This window comes from Phyllostomus discolor, chromosome 14 (genome assembly GCF_004126475.2).
Source record: "Phyllostomus discolor isolate MPI-MPIP mPhyDis1 chromosome 14, mPhyDis1.pri.v3, whole genome shotgun sequence".
NCBI lineage: Eukaryota > Metazoa > Chordata > Mammalia > Chiroptera > Phyllostomidae > Phyllostomus > Phyllostomus discolor.
In genome coordinates, this window is record NC_040916.2 from 9,828,071 (window position 1) to 9,853,180 (window position 25,110).

The 25,110-nt window shown below is 50.5% G+C and overlaps 1 protein-coding gene across 2 annotated transcripts in view; it reads right to left on the reverse strand.

Moving 5' to 3' along the window:
• The window catches only part of KCNH1 (potassium voltage-gated channel subfamily H member 1), a 322,441-nt gene that overhangs the window by 64,837 nt on the left and 232,494 nt on the right, over positions 1-25,110 (reverse strand). For both annotated transcript variants that reach the window (XM_028530771.2, XM_028530770.2), the window contains exon 10: positions 13,408-13,604. In XM_028530771.2, the coding sequence (XP_028386572.1) occupies positions 13,408-13,604 (197 nt within the window). The remainder of the gene's footprint in view (positions 1-13,407; positions 13,605-25,110) is intronic.

Here is a 25,110-nt window from a genome sequence, read left to right on the forward strand (position 1 = left end):
TGCCTGCTGGAGAGAGGTGACAAGGAGACCGTGGGGCTGGAATTCCCACCTGCGATCTTTGGACTTGAACCCGAAAAGCAGAGTGCGTGGCAGTTTAGTTGTGATTCTAGTAGCTGAAATAATTGTTTACTAAATGCCAAGCATGACTTGAAGAAGGCAATGAATAAAAAGATGAATAAGGCCCCCAAATCCAGAGGAAAAAATCTGATGTGTGCCTAACACATAAGAAACCCTGAGTGATACTTCCTCTAAAGGACAAATACCATGGAAAGACAAATCGGAGGAGAGAGATTCTAGCTGAATGTAGACAGGGAGGAAGCAGGAGGCAGAGTCTCAGCTGGATTTGGAAGGCTGGCTTGGGTCCTGATGGGAGGCGGTGGCATAGGTCATCCCTGTGGCCTATTCCCAGGGCGAGGACACATGAGGCAGTAAGTACATAGTGTGTTCTGTGACCCTCACAGTGTGGGGCTGGGCACCAGAACACGGCCTGCAGGAGCACTGCACTCTGCAGCTAAAAGCACGATTTTATCCAAGACCCCTGGGTCTGACCTGTATTTCGAGGCTGTGAGGATTTTAGAACAAGACTTTAGAACAAGAAAAAGATTTTAGAACAAGAAAACTACAGAGATCAGAGCTAGGAGATCAGCTAAGGGCTGCTCTTAACCATCTGCGCGAAGGGGAGTCCATACCCCCTCAGGGGTCACTTACTCATCTCACAACCGCTACTGGCAGGAAGTTCTCTCTAGTGTCCAGCACAAACCTCTTTTCAAGCAGAGCGTTCTGCTGGGTTCGCAGAGGCACTGCTCACGAGAAAGCAAAGGCAAATGATAAGTCGCGCTGAGATTCAAAGGATTAACCGAACACGTGGACCTTATTCCAAGGACCACCCAGGAGAAGAAGCACAAATTACACAAGTATATTTCTTTTAAAAAATTATTTATTTATTTATTTTTAGACAGAGGGCAAGGGGGAGAGAGAGAGGGAGAAACATCAGTGTGTGGCTGCCTCTCTCATGCCCCACACTGGGGACCTGGCCTTCAACCCAGGCATGTGCCCTGACTGAGAATTGAACCAGCAACCCTTTGGTTTGCAGGATGGCGCTCAACCCACTGAGCCACATCAGCCAGAGCACAAGTATTTTATTATGAAAGGAAAATATTCCTCTGTTGGGCAGGCACTCAAGGAGGAGAAGGAAGGAGAAGTGAAGGATAAGGAGATGGAAGAGTCGAAAGAGGAAGAAGAAGGAGAGAGGAGGAGGAGGGAAAGGGCCGTATCCTGACTTAAACTGCATTCCCCTGAAAGATATGCCCTAGTCCTAAATGCCAGTGCCCGTGAGTGTGACCTTATTTGGAAATGGGGTCTTGACAGATGTAATTAATTTAAAGACCTCCCGATGCGAGCAGCCTGGATTTCTGGTGGGCCCTGAAGCCCATCACTGGTGTCTGTGTAAGAGAACAGAGGGGGGATTTGACATACAGAGGCAAGGGGTGAAGGCCACTTGGAGGAAGAGATGAGTCACGGTTCCATAAGCCAGAGCTTGCCAGGAGCCACCAGAAGCTGCAAGAGACAGGAAGGCTTCTCACCAGGGCCTTTGGAGGGAGCAGAGGGAGCGTGGCTGCCTCCTTCAGGACTAACCTCTGCCAGAAGGAAAGGATGCACACACACGCACTCATAAGGCAGCAGCAACGCTGCAGGGAGACAGACCAGTCTGTGAGAAGGCCTGCAAACCTCCAGCTGTGGGTGTGAGAGGGGCATGCACGCAAGCGTGCAAAATAGTGCCTGGCTCCGAGGAAAGGGACAGTAACAAAGACCATGCAGGGATAAAAGGGCAGCTGCTTATGCTCTGGCCCCCTCTGTGACCCCAAGCACACAGAGCAGTCACCAGCAGTGGGGAGAGGAGAGAAGGAAGCACAGTGCCCGGGGGTGCTGCACACCCTTGGCACCGGAGGCAGCTCCACCCTCCAGTGCGTTGGGGCTGGTGGAAGTGGAAGCGCAGCTTGAAATGACTGGTCACAGACCCAAGGTGTTTTGTCATTGGTGACCACAGATGATCAGGAGCTGCCTTCGGTACTAGTCTGCAAGCCTCCGGCAGAAAGCCCCCTGTTCATGTTCTAACACGAGAGAGGTGTCAGAGTGGAGTTAGGAAGTGCTTAACCGCAAAGCCCAGGACAAAAACCCTGGCAGCTTCCCCACGGCCTCAGCAGGCAGCGCAACAGCAAAACAAAGCCCCTCTGCCGCTGGGTTCAGCTGGCCTGGAAGCCGAGGGGCTGGGGAAGCGGCGTTTGGCACGCCAGCCCTTCCCTGGGTTTCTCTTCCAGCCGGGCTCGCAGTTTGGGGTTAGCAAAGGCATCGGCCGCCCTGGGCAAGGAGTCCAGCTGTGCAGCGCAGACGCTCCTGCCTTCGATAAACAACATTTGCAAAACCCACTCATCCTCCCAGGCCTCTCCAGTCATGGTAGCCTTGGCCTTTACTTCTCAGGCCCCTTCCTTCCCCTTCGCCAATTCTTTCCCCAGATCCTCACTGCCCTGGGCCAAAAGAAAGTGGCTTCCACTCAGAACAAATTTTCCAAGCCCTCCCCCCACCCCCACCACCCCAGGGCCAAGTGAAAACCAAACAGAGAAGGTGTCAGAGAAAAGCAGCACCCTCCACACCTCCCGAGCCCTACATCATCATTTCTTCTGTGAAAGGTGATTAAATGAAATTCCTATTATGGCAAAACCCCCCACACGCGTGAGTGAGGGGCTCCCGGGAAGCAGAGACTGCGTGGCGCGCTGTGAGCTCCAGGCCCCCCGTGTGCACTTTTCCTTGTCAGGATTTCCAGTGTTTTTTTTCTGGGGATATAATTGACACATGACATTCTATTGTTTCAGGTGTACAACATAATTATCCAACATTTGTATATACAGCTTAATGAGTACCACAGTAAGCCTAGTTACCATCTTTCACCGAGGATTTTTAGTATTCTATGCCATTTCCAAACCCTTCAGGGGTTCTCTTCATTTCCCATGTTATTCTTCCACCCCCTGCATCTGCCACAGAGTCTGTGCCATGCCTGGGGAAGCCCTCCCACTGCTCAGGGTCGCTGGGATGCCGCTTCACTTGTTTATTCATCCAGATGGTTACAGCGGTCCAGCAGAGGGTCGGGATGCAGCGTCAGACCTCCCCAGCCAGAAGTGCCAGAGGATGACGTGCGCCAGCCTGAGACGTGCTGGATGTTAGGCGCTATAATACGAACAAGTAACCGCTATTAAACATCCATGCTCCATGAAGCAGAAGGTGTCTTTATGTCCGGTGTAAGCATCTGCAGGAAGTGTGCTGGGAAATGCAGCAGAATGTAGGAGCCCTTCCGGGTGCATTCTGCAAGCTGGCTAGGGGGCTTTCTAAAAATGAAATGTCATGAATGGTATGCCTGCTCTTTCTCTTACAGGCGGCCCAGGGGCAGTTGGGTGGCTGTAAAAGCTTGGAAAGGGGCAGGTCTGAGGAGCTGCTGCATCCCTATACCATTGCCAAGGGCAGTGGGAATGAGGGGGCAGCGACAGGAAGCTGATTCTGGCTCCCCGAGGGAGCCTCGTCCAGGTTGATCCGCTTCTCCTCGGAGTCTCCGGACGCCTCCAGAAAAGGTGAATCCTGTAGCAGCCCAACTCTGTAAGTCTGACACAGATTTCCTTCTGGAGTCTTCAGGCAACCTTCTCTTAGGCAAAACCAGGTGGGGAAGGAGCAAGAAAACAACTAGGGGATGGGGAAACTGTGCTGTTCCTCAGGGGGCCCTCTCTTTGCGGATTCTTACTGACCAGTGGCTCAAATTCGCTCTTCTCCCATTATCCATGCAGAGACCACTTCGTTCTTAAGTATCACCACCTTTGTGCCCGGCCCATTAGGAGCCACAGAGGTGCCTTCCACGGGGCACAGAGGTGGCTTCCATAAGGGAGAGGGTCACCCTTTAAGGACCGGACTGCTCTCCCAGCTTGGTAAATTCCCACCCTCACCATCAAAAGATGTTCAAAAGCGACTCTTCTCAAGGTCTCTGCTAATTACTCCTGGGCCAGAAAAGGCCTGAGACTCATGGTTATCACATTCCCGTGCTGACATTAGGGCTTTTGCACACGCCGGCTGGGTTCTGGGCCATGGCCTGACCCCTCATGGACCATCCAAGATGCAAGTCTCCAGCCAAGCTGGCCACCCAGTTGAGAGCTGAAGGTCATTCCCCTGGCGTCTCAGGACAGGCTGAAATAAATTGCAGTGAGTATTCCTGCCATAGACCGTCATCAGAGTTTGTGGGACCAGAGCAGACCCACATGCAAAAGAGAAGCTGGTCAGGAGGGTCAGTCCTCCTCATTCTGCTCCATCCTTAGACCCGTTTGCACCCCCTTGCCCCTTCTCTGAACAAGCAGCAAACCTTCCAATGCCATCAGCCCTGGAGCCCTGCTGTGCTGGGGAGGCCCAGACTCCCTTAGGCAGTGGACAAGGGCCTGCTCACTAATGGAATTAAACAGGCAGGGCACGCTGCAGCCTCCAAGGCCATCATCAGGCTGACAGCATCCTTTGGGGAAACCGAGGGAACACGAGCCAGGGCTGCTATCCCCAGATCAGTGAATTGGGGTCCCCATTTAGGGGGCGGATACAAAATCTAGAGTATGGTCTTGGAGATCGCCAGACTTGGGCTCAAATTCTAGCTCCAATGAGCTTCTTGGAGCTGGGGAAAACTATTTACCTTATCGGGCCTCAGTTTCCTCAGCACCTAAATGAGATAAAGATGCACAGAAAGGCTTTAGCACATACACTGCCAGGGAGGCACTCAGTCAATAGGGGTGAACTTATTGTTATTTTATGCTGGCATCAGTGGTACCTACAGAGGTGGGGATGCATCTGTACCCAGGGCCTAGGGAAAAGAAAAGGGGGAGAGAGACAGTATGGGATATAGGGGCAAGGCTTTAGAGGGAGAAAGAAGAAGAGGGGTCTCTACAGATGCCATCTTACAGTCAGGGCTTTAAAACTCTACAGCAATATGAGACAGAGAGACATGCCCAATGACAGTAGATGAATTTGTATGTTCATTTGTTGGTTAGTTGGTTGGTTGGCTGGTCTGTTCATTCACTCACTCACTCCTTCATTCATTTAGTTATTAAATGCTCACTTTGTACCAAGCTCTAAGATAACCGATCAAGATAGAGAGAACAAGGCAGACAAGACCCAGCTCTTATAGAGCTTCCAGGCAGCAAAAAAAGAGAAACATTGAACAGTGTATTGGAAGTACAATGAGAGCTACAAAGAGAAGGTGATCAGTCCTTGTTGGATCGGGCCTCACCTACACTAGAGAGATTAAAGAGAAGCTATATGGAGTCAGGGCCCCAGAATTTCACTCGGGACGTCTAAGTCAAGTACAAGCAGAACGAGTGCATTAGGTGACACTAGTGACAGGTAGACTGTAACCAACAAAGTCTGCAGGGAGAAGCCCCAAACGGATGGACCCATGACACACACACTACATCAGAAATGGTCTGTGTGGACTTCTGGGCTGGGATAGATTCAGTGCATGAGCTTCAGACACACGTGTTCAACGTCTCCTTGGAGGGGATGAACTAACATTTGCTTCCATTAATCCAACATGTGAGAAGGTACTTATTCTTATGACAGGCAGCCTGGGTTTAAACCCCGACTCTCCACTTCCTAAAAGCATGGGCTAGAATGAAAATCTCCATGACTCACTGGTAGAATTGATAAGGACATGCTCAGAACCAAAGCGCGACTCTCTAAGAGTAGAGGGAGCACTTACATGGGAACAAGGAAGCACAGAAACACAGCAGATGAGGCTGGAACATGACATTTGATCGCATCAATAAAAGAATGAGAAAGTAACTTGTAAGGGGGGACTTTGAAGCCAGCTGAAGCCAAGGAAGAAAACAGCCCTCAGAGCCTTCTGTCAATATTAGTGCACGTGCTGCCAAAATAGGGGCAAAATGCTCTTTCATAACATAAGGATGGCGGCTCAGTAGAAAATGGATGGGCTCCTGGGCCCTTGGGGGCAGCTGGGGGAAAGCCGAGTTCAGGAGGGTGTGCAGAGAGCAGAGAGACTTGGCCATTGATCTCTGTTTGGGATTTTACTGAGAACCAAATGGGGGCGATTCCCACTGCTGGTGTACCTTTGGCTTCTTGATGGTCCGCAGACAAGACATGTCCATTCTACAGGTCATGACCATCTGAGCCAGAAGAGACATTGAGGAGCATAGGCTCTGCTTCCTAAAGATGTTCTGCAAAACACTAGCTCCGATGGATGTTAATAGGTGTATTATAATAGATAATGCATACTTATCAGTATAATTCAAAATGGTGTTCAGGGGCCAAATGGATGTGAGAAACGTTGGCCTACCCACCGGAGACACCCAGAAGCCAGCTTGCTCACTGGGGACTGATCTGGGATTCATTAGCCTGTACTGTGAGTCCAACATGCACTTCTGAGAAAATACGAGGAAGGCACAGCACTCTCCAAAGGACTGCATTGGCCTCCAGGTCCTCTAAACTAGGCCAGATCTTTTGTAACTTGTGATACACACACTATGTAACAATACATCAAGGTCGGTAAGTGGTGAGATAAATGACAACTTCTTCCCCCCGCATCCACGTTGGACTCTACCATTCCCTCCACCGTCGGAGGAAATTGGATCCATGATGAGTCCAGTAGCACTGTTCTTTACCAACCCCACTGATGAGCCACCTGGTTGTCTGGTGCTACTTGGGGGCCCAGACACAGGTTTTGGAATCATCTGGCTATAAGATTTCTAGGTATTCAAATTCAGCCCCTCTTCTTCTTTTAAAACTTCTACCACCTAATGGTGACAGCAACACATACATCAACAACTTGCTACATCAAAGTACCCTGCCAAGGTAGATTACTGCCCCTGTTTTATAAATGAATGAATTGGGGCCCAGAGAGGTCACGTAACTGGCCCAAGGTTGCTAAGGAGAGCCTGGCTTTGAACCCAAGCACTCTGACTCTGGAGTCCGCATTGGTAACCACCATTCCCTGCTGCCTCCGTGTGATCATTCTATGAGCCAAACTCTTATAGCTCTTGCTCTCCTTTGCTGTGCTCCTCCCAATCCTACGAATAATGGAAGGGCACTAACTCGACAGGGCTCCGTGTAAGGCACTGTGCCCAGCACTTGGTCGCCCTTCCCCAGAGCTACCCTTTGGGTAGGTATATGACTCCACAGAAGAGGATCAGTGGTGCGTATTCAGTCTCCCCCACCCCCAGACGGCAAGTGGCTGAGCCCAGACGTGAAGATGTAGCTTTAAAGCCCATACTCATTCCAGGACTTTACTGTTTCCTTAAAAATGGCTGGACACAGCTTGACCACCTGCAGTAGAAGCAGATTTATACATAAAGAAGCATGGAATACTTTCATCATCTCCCATCCCTGAGGTTCTGCTAAGTTTTGGAGGATACTATAGGGAGGATCTCTGAGGACCCACGGAAGGCCACACAGGTCCTGAACAACACTCTTGGATTGTCTTGAGGAGAAAGGGGCTTGACTTTGACTGACATTCTGTAGTCCTGAAAGAATTGTGATCTTATCACTCACATCATCAGTCCCCTTCCCCACCCCTGTTCCGACGCTCTGATTATCTTCATGAAGATAATATCTTTATGGCTGGATAGCCTAGTGGATTATTTTAATTCCATAGAAGCCCTCACTAAGGAGGGATGACAGGAAAAATACAGGCTATGTAGGGATCGCTTTACCAACTTGGGCTGCGATGATACAATGGGGGAGGAGATGCATTTCTAAGCACTTGGCTTGCAGTCTCTCTTTCCATCTTATCATCCTTCTGCAAAAATTTGTTCAGGAGAAAATTGAAAGGCTTTCCAATGCCACTTATGAGCAGAGCTCTCTCTGAGGCTCCATGATTTGATCTCCTCTTTTCCAGAATAAAATTCCCTTTGATTAATGTGGCCTAGAAATATACATATAGGATTCAAGGCAGTTTGCTATGGCAACCTCTGTTTTAGAAAACAGGCACTAGGAGGCCCTTACTTTGAAAGCGCCAGTAAGTATAGTCCCTACTCCTTCCCTAGCTCACTGGGTTGGGGCCTCGGCAAGCTAAGAAAAATCCATCCTGGAATAAATTAATATGAGCAAACACTGTGTAAAAACATACTCAAATATACAACAATATTCACTTTAAAAGTAAGAGCCCCACGCAGAGAACGAGAACCACCTTCCCAATTGCCTACATGCCAATTATCCTGCGCACTGACTGCTGGGGATTGCCTCACTGCTCGTCCGGCCATGCACTTGTGGAACCTTTCCTCTGCATCCTGCTGAGGAGCCGGAGGACTCCACCCCCCTGGCCAGCACCTGGGAATGAAGCCTCATCCCACCCCCCTGGGAATGAAGCCTCATCCCAGGCGGAAAGGAACGGAGACCCCAAGTGAAACACCCGGGAAAGAAAGGATCTGGTTATAAGCCAATGGGAGCAAAGCATGACCTGGGACGTCCAAGGCGGAGGAGGCTGAAGGTGGAGGGAGGGGAGGCAGTGGGAGGAGAGGAAACAAATGTGTATGCAGTGCGTGGTTCTTACAGGTGTGTGTCACTTTCCATGCCTTATTTTTTAATATATGTGAGCACGGTACACCTAATAAAGAGGAACTTTTATCAGACCTTTATTGCAGATGAGGCTTCCAATAGTTCAGTAACCTGCCTGAGGGCACACAGCTAGTCGGCAGGCAGACCAGGATTCAGGCCCAGGTCCTTAGCACCGAAGCCGGAGGTCTTCCTGGTAAGTTACTAATGTCACGGCCAGGTTCACCTGCTGCCTAATCAAAGTAAGGTGTGTCATGCCTCCCCAGCACACCCAGCAGGGCATGCCTGTGCCTAGGAGGGGAGACCTCTCCCATGTCCCCACCTGGGTATCCCTGTGGCTTTGCTGTACAAGTGTCTGAGTGTGCTGGTGCGTGGAGACGGCCATTGGAGATGCTCTGCAGGCCACCTGAGCCACTCTGAAACATCAGTGGCCTGGGAGAAAGCAGAAGCCAGAGAATGCGACGTGGGAAAAGCTGAGAGCCACTCTTCACGGAGGCCGAGCACGGGACGTGATGCTGCCTAACAAGAGGGGCGCGTGCGGGGTGTCACTTACCAGCTGGGTGACCTCGGAAGAGTGATTCTCTTCTCCACAGGGTCCCAGTCTACTCCCTTGAGAAATGGGGTTGCTTCTCTAATGCTGTGAGGCAGTCGAGGATTTAAGAAGCTGACATAAAGCGTGCACTGACGTTGTGACGTAGCTCGCTCAGTACCGGGAGTTGGTAAGAATGTTACTATTAATAGTGTACAAAGCTCTGATTATAGATAGAAGATGACTCGGGGCCTGGAGGAAAATGCCAGGAGAGCCTGGCACCCTAGAGATCCACTTCCCCTCATCATGATGGACAACTCCAGGCCACCTCCCTCAGGAGAAGGAAGATGCTGTGCTTTCCTCTTGGCAAAGCCTGACTCGCTAGCGACTGACCTGAGCTGTCGGAACAGCCTAAACTCTCCCCTCCGTGAACGGAACTGGCCAGAAGAGGGTGAGTGCTGATCGCTCCCTGGCAGGAGCTCAAAGTGACAGTGAGGCCACCACCACGTCCACTTTCCAGATCAGCTGGCCCCGCGTTTGCTGCGAAAGGTGCAGAGAACCCTGTGATAAAACCCACCCCACAGAACATCTTTTCAGCAGAGTGAGTCCCCTGTACAAACAAAGTCAGAGGAATCGCCTCCTTTTTATTTTCCAAAAGGCACAAGATAATAGAGAGGAGAGAGGAGTAGGGTGTCAAGTGGACAGAACAAGATCATAATAACCCACAACTGAACTGAGCACGTACTATGTGCTAGACCCTGTGTGAAAGAAAGAGCTTTGTAAGCATTATGCAATCCTCACAATTATCCTGCGAGGGGAGGACTTCTCATCGTTCCCATTTCACAGACGAGGAAGCATTTGTAACTTACAGCAACACTGAGTGGCACAGGCAGGGCACAGACCAAGGTCCCCTCTGGCTCAGTGCCCACTGGCAAGGAAAACCAAAGGTCAGCATACTGAACTGGTCTCCAGGTTCTGCCTCCTTCGCCCCTGCCTATGACCTCAGGTTCTGTGGGGGAAATGGAGTCAGCTCCCTTCCTGAGCTGGGCTTCAGAGCAGTGCTGAGAGCTGGGTTTTATGCACACGGATTTAGGGATGCAAGGGTGAGGCTTAGACACAGAGGCCGGCGTGGGCCAGGAAGCGGTGAGAGGCAGAGAGCAGTCTGGTCACCACCGAGTTGGGGCTGGCTCACTAGTAACCCAGCGTGAAAGGAGGGCGGGGGGTGGGGAGAGGCAGGAGAGACTGGACGGCCACGGAGGACCTTCCAGCGCAGAACTGCCACTGTGTGCTGGAGGGGGCCCGCAACACCAAACAGTTCCCCAAACAGATGTCGAAGGCGCTGCATTCTCAAGAATCTTTGCAAATAACACACTGGATTTTTCCAAGATAGAAACAACCACAAGAATGCACTTCACTTTGCCAGAAAAAAAATTAGCTACAAGGATAATTCATGCATGTAATGTTCTCATCTTCTATGCCCTGTGTAACTATGAATTAATCCTCAGAAGGACACAGTGAGAGACTACAATGGCAATCCCAACGTGACAAGCCTCTTTTTTTTTTCTGCGAAAATGAATGGCTACCTCATTATAGAAAGGATCTCACTAAAATTCTCTTGCATCCGCAGCAGACTCATTGGCAATTGCAATTGAAAGGATGTTTCAAGGTGACTCTTCACAGGGTCCCTAAGTCCCCTTCACATGTCTCTGAGGGGTACCTCGGGGGATGCCTGAGTACCTTCAGGACAGGCGGGCTGGTATCGCTCCAAGCTGCCTATGGCGCTCACGGGGCAGCTCGGAACTTCCCCAGGGTCCTTCCTACGCTGTCTGCAGCTCTGATTCCATCTCTGCACTTTGTGGTCCTACAGACCAGGCCTAGAGCTCCTCCACCACACCCTTCAGAACGTGGCCGCGAGTCTTCTCTTCCCCGGAGCTGTCGATCATCTGACCACCGAGGTGGTATGCTTGCTGTCGCCCTTGTTTGTTAAGACAGATTAGATCCACAAGTATTTGAAGATGGTTACTCCTCCAAATAACCCAAACTGCACATTTTCAATCGATGTTATGAGCAACACCGAAAGCTAATTATAATCAACCTGCTTTCATGAAAGGAAGGAATAAATAAAAAATAGACTCTAGGAGGATCTACTTGGCTGCAAGTGTCAGCAGCAAGCATTCCATGTTCCCAGATAAATAAGGAAGAAGTGTAACTGCTCCCTCTTCTCCACCCCTGCATTGTCCAGCATTCAAATCACAGAACAATAAAAAAATCATCTAGTTACAATGTCATATGTTATGACATGGAAACTGGGGCCCAGAGATCCTATCACTGTCTCCTTGCCACCCTGAAAAGTTGACTATTTCCTTGTACTGGGTCATGCACCGGGGACACCAACTCCCCAAGCCCCTACCCCCCCAGGTGTCTGAGCAGAGACTCACCAGGCATTCCCTTCAAGAGATTCAGCATACTCAGAAACCCATTGTTGGGATAACCCAATGACAGGCATTTAGAATCTTTCACAAAGGATTGGAAGGCTGTTACCTTTCTCCGTGCCTTTGCTTCAAACTGCCCCTCTGGCTGGAACACCTGCTTCCTCTCCCTTTTTTGGCAAACTCATCTTCTAAGGCTCAGCTCAGCTCTCACCCCCTGAGTTCTCCTCAACGGCCCCTTTAGCTGCCCTCCTCCTCAGTGCTCCCCCAGCCCCCCGTACCAGTCACACTCACCATACTTGGTCAGCACCGTGCACGCGCTGCACTGTGCTTCCCGTGGCTGTCTCCTCTAGGGGACTCTAGATTCCTGGGGACAGGGAGCTGGGTGTTACTCAGTTTTATACGTCTGTCTAGTTCAGCTGGTATGTCCTGGCTTTGATGAATGAACGAATAAACATTTCAGCAGAATCTTAAGGGTTAGGAAGTGTCTGTTGCACACAGAAGGAAAGAAGAGAATCCCAGGCCCAGGGAGCCCGTGTGGAGGCACAGTGCTCCCAGAGGGTGCGGTGTGGCTGCACAGCTGTGCGGAGTCCTCGGGGTGGGGATGTTCGGGGTGCCGGAGGTGGGCGTGGGAAGCGTGACTGAGTGAGGGTGCGGGGGCTAAGTCTGGGCCAGGTGTGGAAAACCACATAAGCCAGGCTGAAGGGTGCAAATGTTACCCTGCAACAGAGTGGGAGCAGAAATCTTCACAGGGGGAGTGGCAGGGTCTACTTGGTGTCCAAGGTCACTCACGCAGCCAGAAGAGAGAGCACCACACTGAGGACAGATGTAAGGCGGGAGCCTACTGCACTGTCCAGGACACGGGAAGGGTCTGGGTCAGAGGTGCTGTGTCCCGAGGACCCTGGGAGAGCCCCGAGGAGGAAGCACAGTGTGGACTCAGGTCTGAGGGCCGAGGTAGAACCCACGGGATCCAAGGAGGAAATGGCCTGGGAGAGGAGGAGGATCACAGCGGTGCCAGGGTTTCCAACTTGGACCCTCAGGGCAGTACGAACAATGTTAATAGGGACAGGGACCTCGGGGGAAAGATTATAAGGTCTTTTTTTGGCAAGATTTCTATGACAATCCTTCCAGATGATTTCTGTAGACCCAGAGCTACCTCGTTACTGATTTAACTAAAAGATTTCAATACAGGGCAAGAAAATCAACCGTGAAAACCTAGAGTACAAGATGAGTATTTTAATCCTTGCAGCCAGACGGAGCAACTCAGATGATTTAAGGGTGCAAGAAACAACTTCAGATACGAAATCTTTTGGTCCTCAAAACTAGTACTGTTCCTCAACCAGTGAAACTGGCATTCATATATAAAATATTCTCTAGGCCATCATAGTCCATATGTTTCTTATTTTCTGCATCCAACTGTATCATTTCCATATCTTTAAAAAAATTACTATTTGCCCACTGGCTAATGTCCTCACACCACTCAGCGGGTCCCAGTCACCAGGGAGAATTCAGTTTATACTGAGTGGCCCCACTCAGCCATTTTACTGACCAGTGACCTCCTGGTTTCGTCATCTTTCCAAAATATTAAAGGCCTGGGTACTGTTGGGGGAAAGCCCAGGGACACACTCACAACTGAATCTCTTCAGCTCTGAAATGGATCCGTCCTTTAACCTAGTAGCATTCCTGTCTGCCTCATTCCACAGCAAAAGCTCTGAAGAGCAACCAATGCACAGAACCCCCCGCGCCCCCCCCCACAGAACCAACGGCTCCACTTCAATACACCACGAAAGGTCGTTCCCGGCCCACGCGGTGACCCCAAGCGCACGGGGACTGCTCCCGGTAGAGCGGAGACGGACACTGGCAGCTCACCCGCTTCCTCAGGTTGTAGGTGAGAATGAGGTTCCGGGAGAAGGAGTGGGAGAAGGCTGTGTAGAACTCCAGCACCTTCTGCAGGGCGTCCCGCTTGATCACGTGCAGGTCGCAGTAGGTCAAGGCCCTGACGTTGGCGCAGGACTGGGCGAGGGTGGCCTCCTTCCAGAACACATCTCCAAACACGTCTCCCTTCCCTGGGGGGAGAGAGGGGGGCGTGAGGAACGTGCCATCCAGGAGGGCTCTGGCCACTGGGTCGCTTCCCCTGCTCCCCAGGAAGGCGGCTCATCCCGCAGCTTGGGCTTAGCAAAGGCAACAATGGTTTTGATTTGAACTGTAACAACATGCAATTTAAGACACTTAAAAAGGCTGCAAAATACATGTCAAAGTTTAACCAGCGACTCTGGCATCATTCATGTTACCTCCTGAACATCCTAACCAAAACAGGGCCCCTGTTCTTCTTTAGCACACCCCCAGCTTCCCGAAACACCGGTCCCAATCTCAGTTATTCATTTGCTTGTTTACGGTGTGTCTCCCAGCATGAGTTCATGCATTTTGTCCCTCCATGTAACACCGTGTCTGGCACGCAGGAGGAGATCTGTCCACGTTCAGAGTCGACAGAAGTGAGGAAGGAAGGTGAGTGGTGGATCCGCAGTCGGCTGTCGGGGGGGGGGGAGGGCGTGGACTGTTCCTGGAACCGAAGAACAGGAGTCTCCTCTGTGTGGGACGAGGTACGTGGACGAAGTCAGGCTAGAGCGGAGTCCGTCTCCTCCCATGTTCTGTCCACTGTCCTGAGTTCATGTTTGTAGGGTGGCCCCACTCCTCACCCTCTCGCCCACACCCCTTCCGTGTCCTTTGCCCTTGCCAAATTTCCTCCTCTTCGTATAAAAATATTGGCCCTATAGCAATGGTACCTCCAGGGCCCTCAGGGATTCGCATTCCACAGAGTGTACATCACAAATCATTTGAGTACTAGTCCCAGACAGCCACATTCTGGGCTAAACTTCTATCAGCCTCTACATATCTGCTTTTCGCACCTAGGGGTGTTCTTCCCACCTTTCCCAGCGACCAACACTTAGCATATGTCTAGTAAGAAACACAGCCTCTGGCTAGAAGTAGCTTGAGATGTTGTTTATCTTGCCTCTAAATTTTCAGCACGGATAAACACAAATCTGAGTCCTCAGGGAGCCAGAGAGGAGTACGGAGGGCGACAGAAACACAGCAACAAGGGTGAAAAGTAACCCCGACGACCCTCAAGGCAGTCGCCTGCCCTGTGTGCAGAGCAGCCACCCTCCACAGTGGGGACCCAGGTGCCCGTGACGCGGTGTGATGAAGAGGAAGCTGTATTCAGGCTACGAAGGCAATCAGACTTTCAAGCACTTGGACAGAACTTGACCTTTTCTTAAACTTGCAAAGTGTGGTTCTAAGTATACAAGTACCCCTTGGGCACCGAGCGCTCGTACCGTGTGAGCTGAGAAACAATGGACCCCACACTCGACTGCACCGTTCTTTACATGTTTGTGAGTACCGTGCAGCTCCAATGGACGGAGATGGTTTTACTGACTCCAAACGAGTAGGATACATGCATGGGGGAGCTTTTAGGTGAACATGCCTTTAAAACTTTGCTATTTAAATCCCCTTGCCAAGTCGTGACTCAGTCATCTGTCAGAGGAGTGGGCTAATTTAGGGCCTTAGCCAGTGGATGGGGATGTTTCTCTCCGTGGGTGATACCCGGCTTCCATGGACCAAGGCTCATTCAGTGTGTGCTCCCCGCTCCCTGGTACTGAGTCTGCCCAGCAAGGCCGCCCTGTTCGTCCGTACGCATTAGTCATTCCATACGCTCCCTGCACTGCATCACGGTGCCTCTCCCGCCTCTCATATTTGCTTAATCTCATTCCTCTAGAGCACTCTCTGCTTCTGATGCACACTGTGGAAGTTAAAAAATGGACCCCATCTGTATCCTGCAGCTCACATCAGGAGGCAAAGTCTGATTCTCTTCACCTTGAATCTGGACCAACCTTAGTCCCTTGCTTGACCCACAGAGAGTGGCAGAAGTGATGTCTGGGACTCAGAGGCAAGGTTGTAGGAAGCCTTGCAGCTTCTGCCGGGTCTCTTGGAACTCAGCCACCATGTTTCGAGAAGAATGAGCCACACAAGAGGTCATACACGGGTGCTCTGTGGAGCCCAGCAGGGCTCTCAGCGGACAGCCAGCCTCTGCCACTCATGTAAATGAGCTGTCTTGGCCTCCCAGCCCAATCGGGCAGTCAACCACAGCCCAGCCAACACAGGCCTGCAACCACACGGGGAAGGGCCAAGTGAGAACCAAGCAGCTGACTGAAAACCCACAAAATGATGAGAGACAATAATGAATTTCTTGAGCCACTAAATGCAGCGGTGGTTTGTAACACAGAAACAGGTAGCTGGAAGACACGGAGTCATGGCAATCTAGGCCCATGAGACTTAACAGGCTCCCCAAGACTGCGGCCGAACATCACAGTCCTGCGTCTGGGCAGGCACCCCCTTTCTTCCCTGAAAGAAGGAGATGAGAGAGAGCAAGGACAGGGACAGATTGTCCTGAAGGAGCATCCTGAATATCAATGAGAAATGCAGAATTTGCAAAGTTTGCCACTCCTATTGGGATGCAATGGGGTATATAACTAAGCCAGGACTACTGTGAGCAGAAGAGCATTGCTGATGCCCGATTCTTAATACAATTACTTCATTTAAACAAGATCTAACACAAGAGCATTATGCTTCTCAAACAAACTCGGGAGTCATTTTTCTAATTACAAAAGAACCCACAAAGCAAAACACTAGCTCCTTGCATATATTTAACATGTGAATTATCAGTAAAAATTCCATTTATAAACAACTTCATACCTATTGCTTAAAACAAAGGGCAACCACGTTGTTAACCATGAAATAAATAAGTGCATCTTTAGAAATGACAACCCGCCCACTTGCAAAGTTTTCCAAGCAAAGGTTTTGACAGAAACAATAAGTAGAGGGCGGTTCCACCGCAAAAAGCGCTTCACAGCAAGATCATCATAATTAACGTGGACGGTCTCGGTCTTGGTCTCAGTGTTGTCGTAAGTGGGATCTAATTCTTCCTGTGAGGGACACATTTGTATATAAATCATGTTAGTAAGATTTAAGAATGTGGTGTTGGAGGACTTGTCAGATTCAAAACAAACCCGAGACTGTCCTGGCCAATGGGAAATGTGTTTGTGAGACACACAACTTGGAGAAAGTATCAGAGGGGAGGGTACCGAGCGTTTGGCAGGCTACTTGTGGGTTCCACGCATCGCTGGGAACAACGGCTTCCCGGGACAGCTTGCGGATCAGAAGCAAGGACAAGCCCTACACCCACACTCACTCCTTGTTCCCTGGTGTGAAATCATCATTCACCGGAGAACAAAAGGTACGCCAGTGCACTGGGAAATCAAACTACTGGAAGCAATTGGCTTATTGATTTACTTATTACACTGAGGCGCTGGGTGCAGAATGTTAAAGCAACGTTCCAATTTCTAAAATGCGTTCTAAGTGGACTTGCTGAGCTGGAGGGGAAATTTTTAAAAAGGGAAGTGAGGAAAGGCAGCCTAATTAAAACTCCAAGCAAGCGTCGCTGTGACAGTCACTCCTCCTCCACCCCCAATTACACTCGGCTGTCCCCGCTGCACCTGCACAGTGGAAGGGTCACAGACAGCTACGGGCTACAAACGGGGACTGAAGGAGACTCGCAGACAGGATCCGGGACACATGGCGAGGAAGGCACTGGGAGAGGGCAGGAGATCTCTGCGTGGGGCTCACAGCACAGGAGAATACCAAAACCCTGCAGATCACTTCATTCCGTGGGGAGCAGAGGCTGGAACAGCCACTTGAGGTGGCTGGGTGTGGGGGACGGGGGCTTGGGTGGGTTCAGAGGGGTGGATGATCAGGGCAAATTCCAGGGGTGCTGGAACTGGGGCCCTGGGAGGGTGGCACAGCCTATCCACATATTAAGGAGTGGCAGGGGAGGAAGCAATTCTACTCTAAAGTGACAATTCTCCAGAAGGCGGCCCTGTTTACTCAAAGACCAGTTCTGAGTGAGCTCGGCAGGCCAGAGAGGAAAGGGCAAAAGTGAAACATACAGCTGCTCCTCTTCGCTGTTCCCTATCACCTGCTCTTGTGGGGACCCCTCCCAGTGGGGGATCCTGCACGAGGCAACACACAATGCTGCAGTTAAAGTCATCCTCTGCTGCTAAAATCAAGTTCTCTCCAGACCCAAACCAATTAGAACGGACTCGTTCAGTCCTTCACTCACGCACCTGCTGGCAGGCACTGTTCCAGGGGCCGAGGGATGGCAATGGAATGACAGACACAGTGCAGTGACACTCGGGATTATAACATGACAGGGGGAGACGGCAGGAGGGGTATCAGCTCAAGTTCAAGGGCTCAGGGAAGACTGAAGGATGTGTGAGCCGGCTCCCGTTAACCAGCACGAAGATGAAACAGAGATGATCCCCGGGAGAGGAAATGGCACAGGATTTGGCTTTTTGGCAGGACCGGAAGCTCCTGCCTCTGGAAAACCCCACGTTTGGATTGTATGCTCCTTCTCTCACCCGCAGAGATGAGCGTTGCCAGTACATTTCGCTCCCCTGTGACGGGAGGGCCTGGTCTCCTCACGCAGCTGCAAACCCACCCGCGCACCTGCCATACTCTGCACCCTGAGGGTGCCGCGCCAGTTCAGCTTGTTCAGTGGCTGGATCCACTGCGCTGCTGGCAGCCCCACTGGGGGTGCTGAGAGGTGCCAGGAACATGGGGTGCAGTGAAGGCCAACCCCTCCCAGTGCTCCTCCTCCTACTGCATTTACTCCTACTCTCTGGGGCATCGGGAAGTCCTCTGTCCTCAGCCCATTTCAGGACTGGAGGGGCCTGTCACTCCACCTGGTTGGTGAAATGTGACTGCAGAGACCCTGGCATGGCTGAGAGGGCCTCCGAGGGAGAACCATTGTCTCTCCTGTTCCTGGGAATGATTCTGTGAGAGACCCAGAGCAGAGGGGCTGGATCACTCTCCCTGGCCAGTCCTGGGCAGACTGTGCACACGCCACGGACGGATGGTCCAGGAGGACAGCAATGAGGACTCGCACAGGTCTCAGACCTCCTGGACTCCTCGCATGTGCCAGGCACGTTAAATCCGGGTCCTCTCCTTTGTCCTCAGACACATGTCTAAGACACAAAGAAAATTCACCAAAATCTCCTCCTCCCGGTACTGCCTCAGCTAGTCTTCCGAGTACTTCCTCATCCATTCTCTCAGTACAAGCTTTGGGGCCAGACAAGTTGGGTTAAAGCTCAGCTGCACCCTGTCACGGTTTGAGCTGGCCTCTGCTGGCCTCTCTCTGTCCCAACCCTGCAGTCACACACAGGTTCTTCCAGTCCCTTCAGGCCCAGCTCTGTTCCCCCTCAGGGCCTTCCCAGAACTGCCTCTGACAGGCCACCCTGCTACTTGGTCTGGGTGACCTCCACTTCTGCTTTGAAAAAATCCCTGACCCCTTAACCAGAGCAGCTGCCATCACGCACGCCCTGTGCACTCTGGAGCCACTCCTCGTGCCTCAGACTGCTGCACCCCCGCAGGGTCTCTGGCACTCCGCAGGCGCTCCACGGGTGCTGAGTGCATAAAGAAACCAACGCACTGGGCATCTTACTCAACCTCTCCCAGTCTCAGTGGAGTCAGCCATAAAATGTGCATAAAAATACCACCTCCTGGGGCTGCTGTAAGCTTTGCATGAAATAAGGCAAACAAAGCACTGTGCTTGGAACATAGTGGACGTGCAATAAATAGTAGCCACAATAAAAGAAGAAGCCTCTTAACAGCCCTGTAAGGACATTGCACAGGCATCATCAGCTGCATTCTAAGAAGAGGAATGTGGGCTCCTAAGAAGTGAGATGACTGCTGCGACCCCACGAGCTTTCCCCACGCTGCCACAGGCCTCCACACGGGGGAGAGGCTGCACTGTGCTCCCAGGGGGCTGTCCTCTGCCAGCCCTCCTCCCAGTCAGCATTTATGGAGACCTACCTTGGGTGGGCACTGTGCAAAGTGACAGGGAAAAGGACCAATCAGAGGCAGCTTTGATCTTAGGAGGCATGGCCTGGGAATCCAGCTGTTTCCCTAAAGCAATTCCCTCTTTATCCTAACAGAACCCTTGACTTTCAGCTGGCAGGAAGATGACCAGAATCAGATTGCCCTGCAGCTAGGTGAGGCCGTTCCTCCATGTGCTGGTTAAGGCGTGGGGAACACAGGGGTGCGTACAACTCTGGGGCAGCCTCTGCCCTTCCCCTCTGTCCCTCCTTCCTGGCTGGAACAAGGTTGCGTATTCTCTCGGACCAGGAGGATGACCTAGTTAGGACAGAGCAACAGGCTGGAAGAAGGCTGGGTGCTCACGCTGTGAAGTTGCCATACAAGCTGTCTTATACCTGGACTGCTACACGAGAGAAAAACAAGTTCCTGTCTTGCGTAAACTTTTCTTTGGCGGGGGAGCTGTGAAGCAGCTGAGCCCACACCCGAGCCAGTTCCGGAGTCCTTGGTCCAGTGAGCGGGGCAACGGGCTGAGCTCAGGGGGGAGGTGCACACACACCTGCCTTCTCGTCTGCTCCAGGGAAAAGCACAGGTTTCCATGTCTGCAAGCCTGCGCAGTAACGTGGTGATGGGGGCTCTGGCAGCACATTCACAGCAGAAGCTCCAGAACCTTGAGCTAAACACCTTGGCCATACCCACTTTCTTCCTGGCCCAGCCCTGACTGGACTGGGGAGCCGGGCTCCGCAGAGAATGCACTGGGGAGCCTTACACTGCACCGGGCCAGGCAGGAGCTGGGGACCCTGCCTCAGGTGCCACCATGTGCCTCACCCCAACGGCGCCAAGTCCGGGCTTTCCGGCTTATTCTGGAATACTTAATAACTCTCCCCACGTGCATTGATGGCTCTCTCCCTTGGTTGTCTGAGATCATAGGGAAGAGTGGGTAAGCAAAGTGTTGACACCTTGACTTTTGCCTTGCATTATCTGTTGTGAATCTATAAAGTCCCTCTTCTTGTTCGTACTGAGAAAAACAAACAAACAAAAACAACAAAAAAAGTGCCGCTGGCATTCCGTGACCTCTGCTTCAACCTCTACGGTTTCGGGAAGTGGGAGTGCACATCACAGACGGACAGACAGAGCGGAATCTCATCAGTCTGCCTTCCCGTCCGAGTGGTAAAAATACACTACTGGAACGAAGCCTTGGCTTCACAGGCCAGGGCTTACCTGGTTGTGTTGTGGTGTCAGGGGCTGAGCCAATACGTGTTGATGGGTTTCTTTTGCCAACAAAGGAAGCTGGGGCTGGAGGTGCTGGGGAGGCCTTGGCCCCACGGACAGGCGTGCGTTTTACCACATGCCTCAGAGGGGCATCTCGTTCTAGGAAGGTAAGCTCTCATTTTGGGTTTTTCGAGAGAGTTCAAAAATGTCTAAGAAATACTTGTTTTCTGTTGGGGTCAGCACAGAGGGCAGCGATAATCACGCTTTTCTGCAAACCAGCCCTACAGCAGAGCTGGGACACTGTGTGGGTCAGCCACATGTGTGGTCAGCGAGCCCCTCACAGGAACCCGTGACATTGTTTGCCATGCTTGGTGTCGGATTGGGGGTTCCCAAAAGCAGGGCAACGTCTGGCCATCTTTGCACACAATTCAATCCAGTCAACAATTTGGCCTTATCTACCACAGGTCAGGCAGTGTCCCAGTGGTGAGGGTGGACAAGACAGATGGGTGTGACATTGTCTCTACGTTCAAGGGCCTTATGACCAAGGAAACAAACTTACAACTTTGGCTCCCTGTAGGTAACCACAAAGCAACAAGTAAAAATGGAATACCAAGGTATGTGGAGACTGGGCTAGGCAGGACCACGGCAACTTCGTGGAGAAAATGGGAATGGAGCTGGCTTTCTATGGTAAGGCAAGACAATTTAGATACACGAGGCAGATGGGTAATTTTTTCAAAGAGCAGAAGAAAAAAGCTGGGTGGCTGGGAATGAAGACATCTGGTTTGGGGTATGCTGAGCTTCCTTTTACAGCTTGGTTTGTTGGTCGTGTTATTGATGCTGCCCCTGCCCTCTTACTGCTAAGGGGAAATGACCTATCCCTATGCCTGATGTTTCCCTTCAGGAAGGCAGCTCCATGACGTCACACTCTTGGCCTCTCTCTTCCGGTCATCTGAGGAGTTTGGAGAAGAGGCTGCCCGTGTGAGACCAGCCCCTTGCTCCGTCCTCGGGGCCTGTCTGCCCACAGGAAGCACGTCTCTCTGTTTCTCCACACCATGAGCTTTTCAGGGAGACCCTCACAGGAGTAGGTTTGCACTGATCAGTACGAACAGGGTGGGTCTAATTTGGGGGCTCAGTATTGGGAAGCCTCCTTGGATGCAGGTATCATGTAAGTTCTCCAATATTAGCTTTATCATAAAAATAAAAGCTGATTTTTGTCTTGTACCTATCTTACTTTCTCTCTTGTGCCCTGGAATTCTGGGGAGATCGATGCAATTTGTTAAGCACCCCTGAAACCAGCACCCACCTCTCTTCATACTTGATCTTGCTCCTGACGCCCCGACTCCCACTAACACTACTTTCACAATAGTCGATACATTTTCCTGATAAAGCTAAAAGATATTTTTTAGTCCTCAGCTTGTAACAGCACTTTGATCCTAATGTACATACTTAAGTAGTTTAGCATCTTTTAGCTCTGAAATCAGAATGTGTCTTACAATCAGTGATAAGTCGCAGTTTAATTGGCAGCATTCTTTCTTGGACAATAAAATATCGGTGTGTTTTATAATCCATGACACCATCTGGTCAGTGAATAAGGCTCTGGGACATTTGAAGATACCATTCCCTCTCTCCTCACCTTCTGCAATCCCTCCCTCTCCCGGTTTCTCCCCTCTGCTGGCTCCGCTGTAGGCTCTCATACATGCCCCATATAAATGCATTCCTCGGGGTTCTGCTCTAGACCGTGTTTGTTGCTTCTTACCCACCCTCCCCCGCTGCTTGGGTTTGCTCCGCCCCTCCCTGGCTTCAGTTGCCACCTGGATCACGATGACCCCCATGTTTATGCCCGGAGCCTAGATCTCTCTTCTGAGACCAGGATCTCCCACTGGACACTTTTACTTCGCGCAGATCCGCAGATGCAAATGGAACCAGTACCCCTCCCAGACGAACCCAAGCTCCAGTGTCCTTCATCCCACTGAAGGTTGTCCGGGTCATTCCAGACCCCTCCCCCCTCATCTCCACAGCCAGTAAGTCACCAAGCTCTGACAATCTGATCTACCAAATATCTTTTGAGTGTGTCTACTTTTCTCCACTTCCACTGCCACTGGGTCAGTTCAGGTCACCCTCACCTCCCAGCATCCTCCTCGCTGGTCTCCCCATCTGCTATTCAGTCTCTTCACAGCAGCCAGGATGCTCTCCATAAACACAAATGTGATTCTGTCACTCGCCTGCTTTTAAGTCTTTGTAGATGCTGTTCCCGCTGCCTAGAACCCTCTTTAATCCCTTGTCCCAACCACCAGTATCATACTACTGCACCTGGTGGAATTCAATTCATCATGCAAGTCTCAGTTCAGATACCACCTCTATCAGGAAGCCTTCTGTGGTTTCTCCTGGCTGGCTTATCTTATAAGCTCCCATAGCATCCCATTCTTACCCCTGTTAGAAATCTTGGCACTGTATTATATAGTCTGTCTCCCTGGTGAGATTGTTAGCTCTAAGCCAGGCATGTTTGTTTGGTTCACTCTTGTATCTCCAATGCCTAGGACGACACCTGGCACATTCATGGAGTGAATGAATCAACACACCAGTGAAAAAATGGGTCTGAGTAAGCAATGTCAGGTGGGCCAGGATATGAAAGACTTAGAATGCCTCAGGATGGATGACTTGAAGGAGAGACTTGGTCTCTAGTCTTCATGCAGGCACCTGGGTGTCCTCAGGTAGCTCCATGGTCAACCTGACTCGAGAAGGAATTTGCTGAACTACTCATAAACACTCCCATAATTCATTCCCTCTGATCCCGACTGAGACTGAGTTAAAAATTTACAGACAAATTTAAAAAGAAATAAAGGTAATGAATATCAGAAATTGCCTTATGATACAAATGTTCTCTGTAAAGGAATGAAAACCTCACTCAAATGTGGGACACCAGCCTTCCTCGTGGAGAAGACACTGAGTGTGAGCAAACAACCTTTGCACCTCTACCCGAGTGGGGACCCCCACAGCGGTTAAACTGAGCAAAGGTTTGGAAACATCATGACGAATCTCCTTCTGTTCTTCACAACTGCAGTTAGATAAAAATCAAGTTAGTCGAATGTCTCTCTGCTAACTTCTACAGACCACAGATCTTCCACTGAAAGCAGGTGATAATTCTCCAAGATTGCTATCGGTGAAAATTAAAAAGTGACTGGATTTTTCCCTTTCTGTTTATAAAACAATACACAGTGGTACCTCAGTACCTGTTGTTAATTCATTCCGGAACTTGTGACCAGTCACAAAACTGATAAGTACCGAGGAAGCGACAAGGGATGAAGCATCTTCTCTTGTGGGGCGGTGGCGTGACTCATACAAGTGTGAGCAAGCACTGGAGTCCCGAGCAAGTGCTGAGTGCTGAACATTTCTTTCTCACCGAAATGCGATGAGTTCGGGGTTTGACAAGTTCTGAAGCTGACAAGTACTGAGGTATGACTGTATGTGCATTGTACAAAAGAATTGAAATATATTGAAAAATAGGCCACCATCCAGAAAACATCAGCTAAGATTACGCTACACTTTCCATCTTCCTTTTGCTCATACATGCATGTTTATGTAATTGAGGTTACTGTTACTGCATAAATAGTTATACACTCTGCTTTCCCCCCACTTAAATATTACATTGGAAACACTTTGCTTGCCAGTAAAACTTCTTACATCTTGATGTACCATAATTTTTTATTTAACCAATTTGCTCTGTCTGGACACTACAGTTATGAGAATTTCCTTTAGAAAGCTCTATTAACTCTCCTAACTGCCAGTGTCTTTAGGGACTGCAAACCAATTTTTAAAAATTGCTTAAGCAAAAACAGAATTAGGAAAGAGAACCTGGTCCCCACCCCGACCTTCTCTCAATCAGGTAATACGTTCATTACCTGGTACAAATGTTTTTGCAATTCTGAATGCCTAGATGATTCATACTACACCTCCTTGCTTGCAGTGTGGATTTAATATAATTGCTTCGGTTGATGGAACAGCTATATGAATATTAATGCTTGGTTGGAGTGTTTAGAGAGACACTTAAGCATAGCTTCCTCCTCTTGTGCTGAGCATGAAAATACCTCCTGATACAAATTTTATTGTACGGCACTTCAGCTAGTCCACTCGGTATGTGGAATGATGCACCACGGAAGATGGCAGCATGGGAAGTGGGGGACGTCCCCCTCACCCCCTCCAGCTCCCAAAAGTCTCGGAAGCATCTCTGTGAAGGGCTAACTTCTCCATCTCTAAAATAATGAGGGTTTATAGGAAGCTTTTGCTGTTTCTTAAACCTTTGTGAGATAGCCAGTCTGTCTTCATTGTCTGGCCCAATTGTCCTTCTAATCAAGAGCTGTTTGAGGGACGGGCTGGCAGTGCCTACTAAAAATAAATGTCATCATTTGCTGATTGTATCAGTAAATGTCAAGTCTTTAA